This window comes from Typopeltis vanoorti, chromosome 3, assembly GCF_054136105.1.
Source record: "Typopeltis vanoorti isolate ZY-2024b chromosome 3, IOZ_Tvanoo_1.0, whole genome shotgun sequence".
NCBI lineage: Eukaryota > Metazoa > Arthropoda > Arachnida > Uropygi > Thelyphonidae > Typopeltis > Typopeltis vanoorti.
The window spans coordinates 15000337-15017636 of record NC_143551.1 but is presented as its reverse complement, the minus strand read 5'-3'; the positions used below and the strand labels follow the sequence as shown (position 1 = coordinate 15017636).

The following is a 17300-nucleotide window of genomic DNA, read 5'->3' as shown; positions in this document are numbered from 1 at the left end:
CTGTTGTCTATTTCCATGTTTAATTTACCATCTTCAATAAAAATCATGCCTAAGTATCTGAAATGTTTTATTTGTTCTATAAGTTCTCCATTCACAATGCAGTTGATATTTTCAATGCTTCTGCTTATTTTCATTGTCTCTGTCTTGTTATTGCTGACCTTCATACCATATCTATTACAACAGCTATTCAATTTAGTTAGGGAATCTTGCAGACTTGTATCGGATTTATTTAGAAGTATAACATCATCTGCATAAAGCAAAGAGCTGACATTAACATCTCCTATATTGATATCAGGTTTAATACCACTTTCCTTCATAATGTGATCCATATAGATAATGAATAACAGACAGGATAATGTACATCCTTGTTTGACACCAGATTTAACATTAAACCACCCTCCTGTACTTCCTTCAATTCTAACTGCTCACTTACAACTCAAATAAAGACTAAGTGTTGTTTGATATAATGCCCCACTAACACCATACAACTGTAGTGTTTCGAACAGCTTCTCTTTTGGTACCGTGTCATATGCCTTTTCCAGATCTACAAAACTTAAATAGATGGTGAACTTTTAATACTTAATAACGGCTTAAACTTTGCAGTAGCACCTAGAACTGTTAATAAACTGGATGTAATTTACCACACAGAAAGGGGCATTAAGTTTCTTCCAAATAATATAGCTGATAAAATTAACTTAGAAACCAGCAATGTTTTGAATAAAAAGAAAGCTATACGTAGCAATCTTATCAAAACAGAACTAGCAGCAGTCAAATCTTTAAAAGCTAATCAGGATATAATTGTAACAAAATTGGACAAAGGTAATACTATGCTCATCCTAAACGGATCAACTTACACTTATCAAATAAATCAGTTAGTCTCTGATAACAGCACTTATTGACTTCTGAACTATAATCCAACTAACAGGATTAAGAAAAAAAAAACTGTTAAATTACTTAAGTCTATCACTTCTTGGCCATTGGACACCATTAAAAAAACTGCTACCCCCATTATGCCCACTCTCCCAGAATATAACATAACGTTTCACTTTGGCTGATAGGTGAGTGTCAACACTCAAGGAATTGGTAGGTCATTCCCCCTCCTGTATAAAGAACACACAACACTTCATAAACAAAATTAGAAACATAACACTTGGCAAAGATTTATTAGTCAGTTTTGATGTTTCTGCCCTTTTCATAAATGTCCCAATCAGTGACACAATTCTTCCTTACAGAACAAATTTCCACCAAATATTATGACTGTTTGATCATGTACTATATTCTGGTTACTTCGTATTGCAAAATAATCTTTACTTACAAAAAGAAGGTATGGCCATGGGCTTACACCACTATCTCCCCCTCCCCCCAATTGCTAACTTTTATATGGGAGCTTTTGAGTAATCTGCTCTAGATTCCTTTAATTTAAAACCTACAGTTTGGACTTATATATGTTAACAATGTTTTCGTTATCTGGCCACACTGTTGCCAATACCTTCCTCAGCTATCCTACAGCTGTTTGCTGATGATGCGAAGATAGGTAAGTTGATCAGGAGTGCTGCTGATATGCAGTACTTGCAGAATGATTTGAATAGGCTGGAATTGTGGGAAAATGAAAAAATGTCTGTCATTTCAATGCTAATAAATGATCATGCACTTTACAGTGATTAGTCATGCAATGTAGTATTATATACGTAGGATTGGTAGGATTATGCTTGAAGAAACTGATGAGGCTAGGGATCTTGGAGTTTTAGTAGACAGGAAGTTAAAGTTCAAGGATCATATAGCAAAAATTGTAAATACAACTCAGAAATAATGGTAATGCTGAAACAAACCTTGACATGTAAAGATAAGGAAATCATTTTGTCTCTACAAGGCCTTGATAAGATCTCACTTGGACTATTGCACACAGGTCTGGTCTCCTGATTTCCATGGTGATTCTGATACAGTAGAGAGAGAGTGCAAAGGAGTCTCAAAAATGATATCAGGACTGTGGCATACTGATTATGAAGACATTGAGAATTTGTAAGCTGCAGACACCAGCAAATAGGAGAAAGAAGGGTGATATAATTGAGACTTACAAACTTCTAGAGTTATACAGAATTTCAGTAGATAGAATTTTTCATTTTATGGAGGGTTGGAAAAGGATGCAAGGGCATACATGGAAGTTGAGAATGAATACTGTCAAGAAGTGGGGTGAGGGCTATATTTTTCTCTCATAGAGTGCCGTGTGATTGGAATGGATTGTCCTTTGACGTTGTGTGTGCAAGTAGTGTGAATGAATTCAAGAACAGTCATGACGGCTGGTGCGAATAGTATGGCCTTCCTCGATGAGTTCCTGACTTCCTGGAATCTCTCTTAATAATAATAATAATAAGGTTCTTCATAAATTCTCATAAAAAAATACATAGAATATAGATTACAGTAAAACCATATACATTAAAGGATTATCAAAAAAAAATAGAATTCTACTACATTATAATCTTAATGCTACTTTTAAACCACCTGTAAAATTACCAATTATATATTTGGTTTAATCCTTTATCCAAGTATAAGCAAAGTTTGCTCCTGAAGTATTTTCAGGAGTGAGGCAACTCGTGGCAAAGATTGTATAACTTCTCATCATTTGCCTTAGTATCCCATAATGCAAAGCACATCTCCTTGCGGACATGTATAATGCTATGTATTAAGGGAAATGTCACTACCCAGACCAGTTTCGACCTTTATTGAGGTCTCATCAGTGGGAGCCAGACCCAGAGGTGGTGGTACTAAGGTGGAAGTAATGGTGAAGTCATATTTCCATATACCAATTGCCAAAAGGTGTCACACCTTATTATTAATTGGTAGCATTGCCAAGTGAAAAAACTTCCATCAACTTATCTCTAATCCAGAGAATTTTAATAATAAGGTGTGACACCTTTTGGCAACTGGTATATGGAAATATGACTTCACCATTACTTCCACCTTAGTATCACCACCTCTGTGTCTGGCTCCCACTGATGAGATCTCAATAAAGGTCAAAACCAGGCTTGATAGTGACCCTTCCCTTAATACATAGCATTATGCATGTCTACAAGGAGAGATGTGCTTTGCATTATGGGATGCTAAGCCAAGTGATGAGAAGTTATACCACCTTTACCACAAGTTGCCCCCCAGTCCTGAAAATACTTCAGGTGCAAACTTTGTTTGCTTACACTTGGATAAAGGATTAAACCACATATATTATTATGGGATGGGTAGCATAGCCAAGTGAAAAAACTTCCATCCACCTATAAAATTAAAAAACAACTCCTCTGAGGATCCTCTCCCCGCATTGGCTCACCCTGGAGTATATTGCATTAATTGTATCTGTAACATACCTTATATAGGTGAAACTGAATGTACAGTTCTTGTTCTCTATAAAAAAAAGAACAGAAACAATGCATTACATTTAATAATTTTGGTGAAGCAGACCTCTCAGATCATGCCCTTAACACCCTTCACCAAATTGATTGGAGAAGTACCTGTTCTTTACATCATACAAAAACCTGGTATGAATGTAAATTTAAAGAAGTCTGTGAATTTTTGATCAACCATCCTAATAATAATGGTAGCATAAAAATCCTAAGAATTTGGATGCCACACATTCAGCCCACTTAAGTTCATGTTTTTCAGTAAACCTTGACTTTAGAACTCTAAGCAATAATTTCAGCTCTTATTGGCTATCCACACTGTTTTGTTCTAATTTATATGTGTACTTATATGAGTAATTATGTGAGGGCATGTGACTCTCTAGCTTAATTTATTTTTTTGTAACCAAATAGATAATAATTATAATAACAGGACTCTAGTGTTAATGTAGTAAGGTTGTTGTGTTTTTTCCTACAGAAGTCAGGCCAGTAGTTTTAACAGTTGACCAAATTAATGTAATTTTAACGTGCCATGTAGATAGATGACGACCCTACTGTGAAGGTCGAAACGTCAAGTGATTATTTTGGTTTATATTAAACTTAACGCAGTAGTTGTTTCAATAATTTGTATATTGAATTCCTTACTGTCACTTTTTTACACCAAGGAAATAAAAGATACTACTTTTTTCAGGGGTGCTTAAGGGTCAAAGCTGTATAACTGAGAGGAGACCTCCACATAGCCTTTAAAGGAATGCAGAGAACCGACCAGGGCTTCTGACCTAATGTCCAGTCCTCGACTTCTCGTGGTGCACCCTGTTAGGTATCTACTGTGATACTGAACGAACGAGGATGGGCTGGCAATTTGGGATTTAGCCGACCAAATTGTATTCTTATTGGTTAAACCAAAATAATTTGATGGTACAATATGACAAAATTTCATGCCGGCTGGGGCGTCGCCCGGTTAAACAAGGCCCCCGTTGTTTTTGCCAGGGAACCAGGGCGAACAGCGAAAAGTCAGCTACTGGAACAAATCTGAAAACAAACCCAAACTCAACATCAGCAGAGTTAAAGATCGGTACTATCAACATAAGAAGCCTGAATGGCAAAGAAATGGAGCTAGCTGAGGAATTAGATAAGTACAAGATCGACATAATAGGGGTGACTGAAACAAAAAAGACCAAAACTGGTGAGATCTTTCTGAGCAATGAATACAAAATGTTATATTCAGGCAATGACAATCAAGGAAAAGAAGGCGTAGCCATAGTATTCAACACAAAATACGAGGCTAATCTTCTTGAATGGCAGTCAGTCTCAAGTAGAGTAATGTGGGCAAATATGAGAATGGGGAACTGGACAATGAGACTTATTTGTGCCTATGGTCCCACAGAAGGTTCTACTAAGGTAGAAGTGGAGGAATTTTTTGAGGCTTTAGAAAAAGCAACTGACACAATGAAAAAGGAAAAGTTGTTCCTTGTTGGGGATCTAAATAGCAGAGTAGGAAATGATTGTGAGACATATAAAAATATTTTGGGAAAATTTGGAGAAAAGAGCAAAGCTAATAATAATAGCAAATATCTGTTGGATTTCTGCTCAGGACATGGACTGGTTATTACTAACACTATGTTCCAACATAAAAATGTGCACAAATTCACATGGAGAGAAGAGGCTAGGAATAAGAAAAGTTTCATTGACTATGTTATTGTTGATAGTGATGTTTTCTCAATGGTGCAGGACACCAGAGTGTACAGAGGATTTGAAATTGGAAGTGATCACTATTTAGTCTTGAGCAGGATAAAATTGAAAAGAATAACATGCAAGAAAGTTTTAAAGCGAATAAAAGTTGAGCAGCTCTCAGATGTGAACTGTAGACTAAAATACAGAAAGATTATTGAATAGAAAATGAAAGAGTTTGAGAACAGGAATCAAACCTTGGAGATTCAGTGGCAAACTCTGAAGAAAACATTGATTGATTCTGCCAGAGAAGCATGTGGTGAGGTTGTGTGCAAGGATAAAAAAATCAGAACTCCCTGGTGGACACAGGAAGTTAAAGAGGCAGTGAATGAAAAGAAGAAAGCATATCAAAAGTTCCTGGCAAATAAGTCAGCTTTTACTCTTACAGAATATAGAGACAAATGTAAGAAAGCTAAATAGTGTGTAAAACTAGCTAAACAAAAGTCATGGGAGGACTTTGGCAAGAATATAGAAAATAAATATCAAGAAGGTGGCAAAATATTCTGGAGGTTGTTGAAGAAGCTTAGGAATGGAGAAAAGAGTGCCGTAAAAGGAGTTAGAGATGATAAAGGTGACATGAAAACAGGAGAAAAAGATATCCTTGAAGTATGGAGTAATTACTTTGAAAAACTGCTAAATGAAACAAGCAGTGATGACAGCACAGTGATAGAAAACACTGACCAGGATTGCAGTCAGGAATACATATCCATACTTGAAGTAGAAAAAGCCATAGAAAGCTTGAAATGTGGAAAGGCAGCAGGAGTAGATGATATTCGACCAGAAATGCTGAAGTATGGTGGTATAAAAGTCTTAAAGTGGCTGCACTGCATAGTTCAGAAAGCCTGGACAGAGGGACGAATTCCCGATGATTGGAGTAGAGCTCTCATAGTACCCATATATAAAAAGGGAAATAAAACTGAATGTGAGAATTACAGAGGTATTTCCCTACTGAGTGTTCCTGGCAAGATCTATGCAAGTATACTTGAGAAACGGTTGAGAAGAATTGTGGAAGAACAAGCTGGATTCAGGCCAAATAGAGGCGGTCGGGATCAGATCTTCACTTTACGACAAATAGTCGAGAAAGCATGGGAATATAACAAAGATCAGTATTTAAGTTTTGTCGATTTGGAAAAGGCATATGACAAGGTGCCAAGAGAGAAGCTATTCAATATGCTGCAGTTATATGGTGTCAATGGGGCATTATATCAAGCAATACTTAGTCTTTATTTGAGTTGTAAGTCGGCAGTTAGAATTGAAGGAACTACAGGAAGATGGTTTAATGTTAAATCTAGTGTGAGACAAGGATGTACATTATCCCCTCTGTTATTCATTATCTATATGGATCACATTATGAAGGAAAGTGGAATTAAACATGATATCAAAATTGGAGATGTTAATGTCAGCTCTTTGCTTTATGCGGATGATGTTATACTTCTAAATAAATCCGCTACAAGTCTGCAAGATTCTCTGACTAAATTGAATAACTGTTGTAATAGATATGGTATGAAGGTCAGCAATAAAAAGACAAAGACAATGAAAATAGGCAGAATCATTGAAAACGTCAACTGTGTTGTGAATGGAGAACCTGTGGAACAAGTAAAGCATTTCAGCTACTTATGCACGATTTTTAGTGAAGATGGTAAATTAAATATGGAAATAGACAACAGAATCAGCAAAGCTGGTATGGTGGGAAGTCAATTGAATAAATTCATATGGAATAAGAGAGAAATTAGTCGGAACACTAAATTAGCTGTATATAAGACAGTGTTCAAACCAGTTTTAACTTATGGATCTGAGAGCTGGGTCAGAAGTAAAACACTTGACCAAAGACTGGAGACCGCAGATATGAGAGTTCTGGGAAAGATTAGAGGCGTGAACAGATGACATCAATGGCAATATCATATTAGGATATTAGGAAAGAACTTGACATTGTCAGCATCCAGGAATGCGTTAGCAGAGCTAATCTCAGGTGGTATGGTCACTTAAATAGGATGGGAGAGAAAAGATTAGCAAAACATGTGTTCTCTGCCAGGTTGGCAGGAAAACAACCCAGAGGAAGACCAAGATATAGGTGGATTGATACGGTACAAAGTGCCTTAGACGATAGAAATATAAGATCTTATAATGTTGGAGTCTTGACAAGTAACAGACTGATTTGGAGGAAAATTGTAGATAGGATGTTAGTAATGATGTAAATTTTTCATGTAGTACTGTCATATCCTGTACACCCTTTGAGGGTACATGGCAGGAATTTGATGATGATGATGATACTTTTTTCAGGAATTTACTTAATGTTCCAATCCTCATAATTGTAAATGTCAGATACCCAAAATTTGATATATAATAATCTGAGAAGTGCATTTTTGTTGATAATTGCTTATTGGTTTATCATCTCTACATATAACAAATTGAATATATAATTAAATTATTGTAAATGTATTATTTATTTATTAGAATTCATGACAGCTTTAAACCATTTTAATTGAAATATTTTTCCCCTTTTTAGAAACTGAAATTTTGCGTGCAGTTGGAGACAAAAATTATTATGCCAAAGTTTATCAAATGTTTCTGGATTTGAGTGGAAAACATCTACTGATCAGTATTGTCAGTGCTGATACCCAAGGTCCTTTAGACAATATGTATCTTTTCCGAGGTTTAAAAAAAGCATACCATATGAATAAAATGAAAGTATGTCTTCCTTTATAATTAACTGTTATCTTTTATATAGTTTGTTTATTATAATAATTAAAATATATATTGGTGCTTGCTTGCATATCTTCATGGTCATCAAGGCACCGCTTTCAAGTTTCCATCATCACCACCTGTGGGTGCAATGATGGAAACTTGCTGAAGGTTTCTCAATGACGTTCTCCCAGATTTTTGGCAAACTGGAACTACCTCCAGTGGATTATGACAATGATGAGGAGGACCTTAACATGCAAAGGCAAAGAGGTAATGGTTCTCTTACATAACCTTGTTAGACTGTATATGGATTGCTGTGCACAGATCTGGTCTCCTAGATTTTAAGGAGGTGAAGATAGTTTTTTTAACGTTTTTTAGAAGATTCACTAAGTCAGTATTGTATCTGTGGAATGCAGGATATGAAGACAGATTGAGGGAATGTAATTTGCAGAGCCTAGCAGATAGAAGGAGAGGCGATATGATTGAAGTGTACAAGTTAGTCAGAGGTTGTTACCAGATTAATGTGAAGACTAGAGAGAGACAAGGTAGAAGAGGAAGGCCATTGAAGCTGTGTAAGGAGGATAGGAACAAGGATCAAGTTCTTTGCATGGGGAATGGCTGGTGAGTAGAATGAATCACCTGAGAGTGTAGTGGTACAAAAATTGAATGGCTTCAAAGCATGGCTTAATTAACTTTTTGTAAAAGAGTGACAAGTCAAAAGATTTGTCTTGGGGGGGGGGGAGTCCACACACTTTTGCAAACTCTTATGCAACTTTGCATCATAACCTTTCATGTTTTCATGGGATTAGATGGGGGAAGGGTGTCAGCCCATGTATATGAGCTTCTATCCTATCTAATCCCATTTCTGTATTTGCACCATTAAATTGTGTAATATCCTAAGCACCTCCAATTCATCTACTTCTATTCTTGAATCAGTCAATGTCATATCTGGCACTGCAGTATCTCCACCTGGAGATGGTACAGTTGCAAAATGATCATTCAGGAACAACTTTTTTTGTTTCTATTACCCTTTCATACCCTCAGCACTTGTTAAGGTCACCCTTTCTTAGTCATTCTTCCTTTTACTTGCCTCATAGTGAAAGAGCTGTTTGGGTATTCTTTCATCTCATCAGCTAGCTTCCTCCCATAATTAGCTTTGTTCTTCCCTGCTATAGTGGTCATCATTTCTGCTTTATACTGCTCATGAGCTTGTTGATTATCGTGCTTTTATATGCACCCCTACAGACTTTTCTGCAACTCCTGCTTAATGATTCTGCATATCCATTTAATTTCTGTTTATTCTAATTTATCCTCCTGACTGGGTATGCAGTACAGTTACTTTAAACTTCCCTTAACTATCTCCTGTGCACTGTAACATCTTTCCTCTTCAAATTCTTATGCTATGGCACTCCTCTAAGCTCACTTCTGAGTTTGTCATAATCACCTTCTTTTGATTCCATTCATGTATACCCATTTTTAACTCAAGACTACTTGATTTTCTCTCCCTAACTTGATGTGGCTACCTCATTTGTAAAAAGTGAAACATAATTGTTTCACTTTTTATGTTTGTTTTTTACAGTATTATATATATGCTGAGTAAAAAAATTAATTGATCAAGAATATGTTTTTTATATGTCAAGTAATCTAAAAATATATAATTTGTTTGTATTTAGCAATACAATTGTATATGTTAGTATTATCGAAACCACCATGTGGTTAAGCAGAAGCGTAATGGTAGATGTTCTTCATCGCCTGGTGAAATACCACTGCCCAGCTTATTGGAGATCTGAAGTGACAAATGCTATGTTTGGTCTCCAGAGATTCCGGTTTCTGTTCCCCCACCCATCCTAACCTCTTCTATTTTGAGGGTATATCAGTTAAATAGTGGTGCCGCAGGCTGGCTGTCAGTTAGTGCACAGGCCCGAACCTTTCAGTAACAAGTTATATTAAATTCATGTGTCATTTTCCTATTTTTCACCAGTGCCATAACATAAAAGAAATGTATAATAAAGTAATGGCTTTTAGAAACAAGCAAACAGTCATAAAAATAGCCACTAAAAATTAATCACATGCTACCAGTTTTACAAATTTTAAAAAGTTTTTAAAAGATTTACAAATGCAACTTATCTTTCAACTCCTAATATCACTTCTGGCATCACAAAATTATTGATCAGATATTGGAATTTTATAATGTAGAGAGGGGGATTATATAATTATATTGGCTTATCAATATTAGATATTGACAAACCTAGCCTGAGAGCATATTTGGCAGATGTCTGCAGTCTTCAGTTTAACCTAATGTATAGATATATACATTAGGTTAAACAATTATCAATAAATATGTATACAAACATAACATGCTTACATAAGACTCAAGTAACTAACTTGTAAATATTAGCTGTAAATTTTAATATTCCTACATTTTAAAAATGTTTAAAATAAAATGACTTTTCCTATAATTATTTACTTGTAATGATATTGCTATAACAAAAGTAAAAATTCAATATTTAGGGACACATCATTACTGCTGTTGGTTGGAATTTTGAAAATGCCACAGAAAACAGTACAGGAAATATCTTAGTAGGAACATCAAAAGGTAATTATTAGTTTTGTTCAAGTTTATCTCTTTGAAAAAAGTTTAATTAGATGTGATATCACATACTGCATCTATGTGGTTTACTATTGGCATTTATTTTTTCTTGAAAATAATGTACCATATTTTCCAGTGAATAAGATGCACTTTTTTACTTTAAAAATTCATCTTAAAAATGGGGTGCATCTTATATAATGACGTTAAAGATTGTTTCCTCTTTTCAAAGTCATACGCACTCCCTTTTATGTTCCAAGACCTTTGTAGGCAGTTAATGATGCAATCAGATTGATGCGTGACCTTCACGTGACTTCTAGCGCGTCATTGGCTAAGAACAGGGAATCCCTATTCAAGTTTCAAAATATCTTATCTGAGTAATCAGTTACCGATGTTTATCATTATTGAGTTGACGTGTTGAGATATTTTGCGTTCAGTTTGATATTTCCCCATAGATTTTAGTGATGGAAAAAAACAGGTGACATTCATATACTTGAAGTTACAAATTGCAGGTTGTAAAATATTCTGAAGAACATGGGAATAGGGAAGCTGAAAGACATTTTGGACCTCCGCCTACAGAAAAAGTTCTTTTTAGGTTTTTTCCAGAAAATTGTATTAAATTTCTTGGGTGCGTGTTATACATAGGAGCGTCTTATACACCGGAAAATACGGTAATTTATGATTTACTGTACAACTATGCTTCAACATTTTAAATATGCCATCCTGTCATATTTCATAATGTGCAGATATAAACAAAACATTGACAGCAATTAATAATCTTTTGTCCTGCCTTTGGCCATTTAACTACTTCAGTACCTCAGTGGAAGACTTTTTATGGTAATAAGCTGGTGTTATTATGCCTCACTTCTCTTCCTTTAAAGCATTAATAAGTGTCACTGAAGATGGTCATCTCAGTGATAATCTAATTCTCTTTCTTATCTCAAAGAAGTTTTATTGGGTTTGGATCAGGATTCTGTGCTGGCCACTGCAATGCGCTGTTTCCTTTGTTGCTCTGTTCAAAGTTATGTTTACAATTATTGCTTTAGGACATAGAGCAATATAATGTGGAGGGTGTAATAACAGTAAAGGGTCTAGCAGTCGTGATTCCATGCACTGACCAATTGATCTAATCCATAGCACAAGAAATAACTCCACATCATTACTTCCACCTTGAAACTTCATTATTGAGATGGCATATTGATGTAAGAAGTACTCTCCAGGCATACCTCACATCTAGATATCAGACTGAAAGAGTGTATAGTGAGACTCATCACCCTGCCTTGACTCATGCTAAAGGCACCTCTTCTTTAAATTTATATCATGTACTTATAAACCCTTATTGCTTGTAACTGCTTGCATAATTAAACACAGATTCTTTAGATTCTGGTGGTAAGATGAAATAACTAGGGCTCTCAATCAGTATTTTATGACCACTTGGTTAAATGTTGAGCTCATTATTTGTGAACATCAATTTCTTCAAGATGTTGCCAGCTGTGGACTTGATTTGTTGAATGCTAAACCTCTGGTTCAGATATACCACAAAACACATACTCTTTTTCAAGTAACATCTACCTCTCATTTTCTTATGAAATGCTATTAACTTTCTATGTTTTCTCATTTAGATACAAGATCAGATGTCTTTTAAGAGAACTGATGCTCTCTTCTATAGGGCAAAATTTATGTATTGCATAGATGATTCCATTTTCCTGCATTTAAAGGGTTCTAGACCTTTTAGCAGGATAGTATAGTTAAAATGTTTTTAAGCATATAATTAAATGTTCCATATCATAATATTGCAGTTATATGATGACAGTGAACTCTCAGAACAACTATTAGCCTGCTTTCTGCTGCTAGTAATAAAATTATCTCAAAATCGGTTGAAATTAAAAAAAAATGACTCAGTGATTTGAAATAAAAATGATTTTATATTGTGATGGACCAAATTGTTTTTATTGTAACTAACAGAAAGAATACTAAATTATATTAACCCATACATTTTAGGTATAATACTTATGCTTTTTGTACAGTTCTGGTTCGATCAGCCTTTGAGAAATATACCCTTTGAAAATTAATGTGGTAATATATATATGCAATTCCTGTTTTAATAGTTTTTAGATGAGAAAGGCTGTTCATTATTTCTTGGTCTTCTCAAAAGCTACAGCTCTTCAGGAAAGATGAGTAGGTAAGAGATTACTCAGACAGATTTCTTCCTTCCAAGTGACATCTGTCTCACACAAATACCAATGTGCAGCTGTAGGTTTTGCAACATCTCAATGAATGGGAGTGATTTAAAAAAAAAAAAAAAAAATTGAAACAAATTATGATAGTTTTAACTCATTTTAATCATACTTTAGTATTTGTTGAACTTTAAGGATGGGGAGTCAGTTGTTTAGGATCATTGAATGTTAGAAGAATGGGATTAGTCAGGGATTTGATTTTCACATGTTAGATAAGAGTTTGAGTGCAGCAATATTTGGAAGCAGGAATTTTAAAACCCTCAGCATCTTTGTGGAAATCTCTGTTTTTAGTCTCAGAGAAGCCAAATGGTGATCTTAGGTTTGTCCTTGACCGATGGACAGTAAATAAGATTACAGAACCTATTAGCTACCCTCTACATAACATAGAGGAGCTTTTGGCTCAATTAGCCAAATAGTTCCAAAGTCTTTTCAAAGCTCACTCTTAATAATAGCTTCTATCAGATACCTTTAAAAGAGGAAGATCAATGGTACTTTGCATTTTCTACTCAGTGGAGGAAGTTCCAACTCACCAGGCTTCCTTAAGATGAAAGAAATTCACAAAGTTTTCAAGCAATTATGAATTTGCTTGAAATTCATAATTTCAAGCAAATCTATCAGATCTATTAAGTTCTGGAGTTTTGTATTTTCAGGATGATATATTGCTTTCTTCTTCAGATATAAATTCATGTAGTAAACTGCTCAAAAAAATTATGAAGAAGTTAAATGAGACAAAACTCAGACTAAAAACTTCAAAATATGAATTCTTCTTGAGTGAGGTTTTATATCTAGGTCATCTTATTTTGCCGGAAAGAATGAAACCTGACCCTGATAATCTAAGAGCTATCCTCTTCTTTTCCTGTTTCCAAGACTGTAAAGCAAATCAGGTGCTTTATAGGAATGTTAGACATTTATCTAAGTTTATTCTTCATTGTTCTATTTATTTGAAAATTCTCACTAATCTCACAAAGAAAGGGGTTAAGTTCAGTGGAGTGCTGGAGAACAAAGATCATATGATGTTCTCAAAGCAGCATTGATTAGACCTCCTGTACTGATGCACCTTGAGTTAGGAAAAAATCTTTTATATTTATGCAGATGCATCACAGGACTGTATTGCAGCTGTTATAGAGCAGATGGATGAAGGGAATTTAAGGTCAGTGGCTTATCTTAGTAGGAAGCTTAGTGCCTGCTTCAGAAAAGAAGTTTCTATGGTAGAAAAGGAAACCTTAGTAGTAATTTATCCCTTAAGGAAGATGATATATTTACTGTATTGTCTGGATATTCAAGTCAGGTCTGATCACAAGCTGTTATCTTTTCTGAGCAACTTCAAAGATAAGAATCGAAGGATTATCTAATGGGCATTGGAAGTGAAAGAATTTATTAAAAATTTTCTTATGTGCCTGGAGCAAAAAATGTAACAGAACGCTTTGTCTCGAGCTGCTGCAACAGAAGACTCAGTGGAAAACCCAATTAAGAACTCTGAGAAAGCTGCCACTCCTGATCTACATGTTAGCCATGTTTCCTTTTCTAGTAGCAACAAATTTAACCCATTAAAAAAGTAAAAAAGGTAGTAATGTTAATTGGAGTCTAAAGTGTAATGAGCATTATGATAAAAGAAATTATAATTGCAAATTGCAAAGTTTTGATTGTGATTCCTATAAAGACTGTGAATCAGAAACTTTTTATTACAGTGTTCAGAATATAATTGAGTTGAGAATTAATAAGGAGCAGGTGATTTCTACAGAAATCCCTTCTACTGATGATGTTGATGTCTAGAAAGGTTTTGAAGAGATCCTGATGGAGAGCACATTGTAAAATCATGATTTAAAATATTAGATTTCTGTATCTGGTGGTATGCCATCATCATATGAAATGTCTAGAAAGAAATATTTTCTCATGTCCAATACAGACAGAAGAAAAAAGGCTTCTAGATTTTGTCCTACATAATAGTTTTACTATTCTTGAACCCCTCATTTTTCTAAGGGTGGTTTTGAAGAGATCCTTTGGAAATATTTTCCATCCTATGAAATTTAATTCTAGGTCTCTTGCTAGTAAAGTGATTAACTGTCAAAAATATCTTTTTTGTAAGTATTTAAATTATATCTTGTATGAAAACCTCTATAGTTGTGTGTAAACAAAGTATTTTGTTTAATCAAATTTTATGTTCAAGGCAATTTAACTTTTTTTTTATTTTTCTTATTTTTTTTGCAGGTTTGATATATGAAACCGAACTTGCTGCAACGGATGACCGTCATATTTTCCAGAATTTTTCAAATTATTACTGGAAGAAAGTTAGTATTTGCTTAACTGATTATTTTCTTAACAACGATGATGTGATTTGTTAAACTGCAAACATTAGCTGCCAAAAATAGCATTTGAGTTAGAAAGCAGGTGTACTTAATTTCTTAACTGAGTTGATATATAAGATAAAGCCAAGAAGATAAAAACTGGTAAAGAAAAAGAAATTCATCATACAATGGTTTGATGCTGTAATTAATTTTATCTTGGTTTTTACTAAACTGTTTTTTTCTTTTCCCCAGTGAATTCAGGGTGAATATTCTAAGTATGTGAAACAACTTGTTGATACTCCAGAAAATATAGATGCCAAAGCCACTGTTTATAGGCATATGACTATCAGAAAAGTATTTAATAATGAGATACATGTGCTTATGACCTATTTCTTCTCATACTTGTCATTACCAAAACAGTAATTTCCACATTCTATCTAAATAACAAAGAGCATACCAAGCAAAAAAGTCTTGTTCATGAAGTTTGCTATAGCAACCTTATAGCAAACTTCATGAACAAGACTTTTTTCTTTGTTTTAGTTGAGTTTTGCTATTCCTGTAGTCCCTTACACATTTGTTCTAGTCAGAGTCGGCTGTATTTAGATGCAACACTGGATAGAGAAGTTCAGGTTAAATCTCTATAGCATCACTATTATGCTAAAGTAAATTCACTATAACATAATTCTTTCTTTTAGTTACTATGTGCTTACTGTAATGAGAAATGGCTGCACTTGAAAATTTGCTATAGTGAATTTACTTTAGCATAATAGCAAATTCACTATTAAATGCTGTGGAGATTTAACCTGAATTTTTGTTAATCTGTCATAGCAAGTGAGTTCACTATGGCAATGTTTGTACTTTATCCTTCAATTGGATAAAGTGATCATCTTTTGGTGATCTCTGTAAGGGTTTATAGAATGCATGTATTTGGACTACCTCAGTTGTTTTATTAAAAGGAAATACCCAATTTGTCAAGTGGAAAACTAACACTGAGCTGAATAACGCACAAAGGTCATCACCAGAGCTCTAAAGAGCATGGTGACTGTTTGGCTTTTGGTCTTTCCCATCATTTTTACTCTTGAGTTGTTCCAAGAAGCTCTGCTAACCAGGATAATGAACAATCCATTGCTTACCATACCATATGCATCTTAATCCTCTTCAAAGGCCTATTGTCTTAAATTGAGAAAATATTTTAAGCAGTAGAATCTTTGTGCATTAAGGCTTAAATGCTGGGAAAAAAAGCTCATGTTAGAGGATTAAGGAGTGAAACAGCACAGAGAAAGAATTAAAATTATTATTTAATTCATCCAATAGTCTTTTCAATAGACTGTAGTCTTTCATCCACATGTTTCAGGTAGTTTTGTGTTGCCTTTGTGCATGTGTGTGTGCACATGCTCGTGCATTACATTTCATATTGTACTCCCTGAATATTTTTTATCCTTTCTCAGTGCTGTATCACTCCATTAAGCCTCTAATATTAGTAGAATCTCTCTTGAAGATCGAATTTCGAGCAGAGATGTGGGAGCATATTTGACATCATGAATGCACTTATTTTCCTTATTTAGTTCCTGTGAAGGGGGTATATGTTTCTAACTAGAAAAGTAGTCTTTGTTGAATTCCTCTGAAAATTCTATGAACAAATGTACCTCCACATATGGAACTATACAATGAATCATCATCATCATTATCAGCCATTGTTAATCCACTGCTGATGAAGGCCTTTCCAAAGATTACTCTAAAACTGTCTGTCCATGGCTCTCCTTTTCCATGTCACTCCTGCAAATCTGATGATATCATCAATCCACTGTGATTTAGGTCAGCATAGTGGTTGTTTTTCCGCTCGTGGAATCCAATCCAGTACTTCTTTTGTCCATCATTGATCTTGTATTTGAGCAATATGCCCAGCCCATTGCCACTTCAGATGTTTCACTCTTCCTATGATATCAGAGACTTTGGTTTGATTTCTTATCCATCTATTCCTTTTGGGATCCAATCTTGTGATACCAAGCATATTTCTTTCCATACTAAATTGTGTTCTTAATTTTTGAATTTCCTTTGCATTCAGTGTCCATGTTTCACAGCCATATGTCAGTGTATAGAGTACACTGAAGAATACACTGGTTAAAAACTTTTCTCTTCAGGCATAATGGTAGTAGTCGTTTGAATATTGAATAATTTTCCAAATGCTTTCCACCCAAGCATCGTGCGTCTTTTAATTTTGTCCATGATATTTTGTTCCATTGATATCTGCTGTTCTAAGTATATGTAATGATCTACTTGTTTAATTTCTTCATTATTGATTTTTATTATTTCTGGTTGGACCTAACTATTGAACATAACTTGGGTCTTCTTTAGGTTTATCTTTTAGGCCTGCTGTTTTGCTAGCAATTTGGAG

General features: G+C 34.7%; 1 protein-coding gene across 2 annotated transcripts in view; it reads left to right on the top strand.

The window, feature by feature from the left end:
• Window positions 1–17300, top strand: part of dor (vacuolar protein sorting-associated protein 18 dor) — a 201594-nt gene that overhangs the window by 35942 nt on the left and 148352 nt on the right. For both annotated transcript variants that reach the window (XM_090390559.1, XM_090390558.1), the window contains 3 exons: window positions 7621–7802; window positions 10308–10392; window positions 14829–14908. In XM_090390559.1, the coding sequence (XP_090246685.1) occupies window positions 7621–7802; window positions 10308–10392; window positions 14829–14908 (347 nt within the window). The remainder of the gene's footprint in view (window positions 1–7620; window positions 7803–10307; window positions 10393–14828; window positions 14909–17300) is intronic.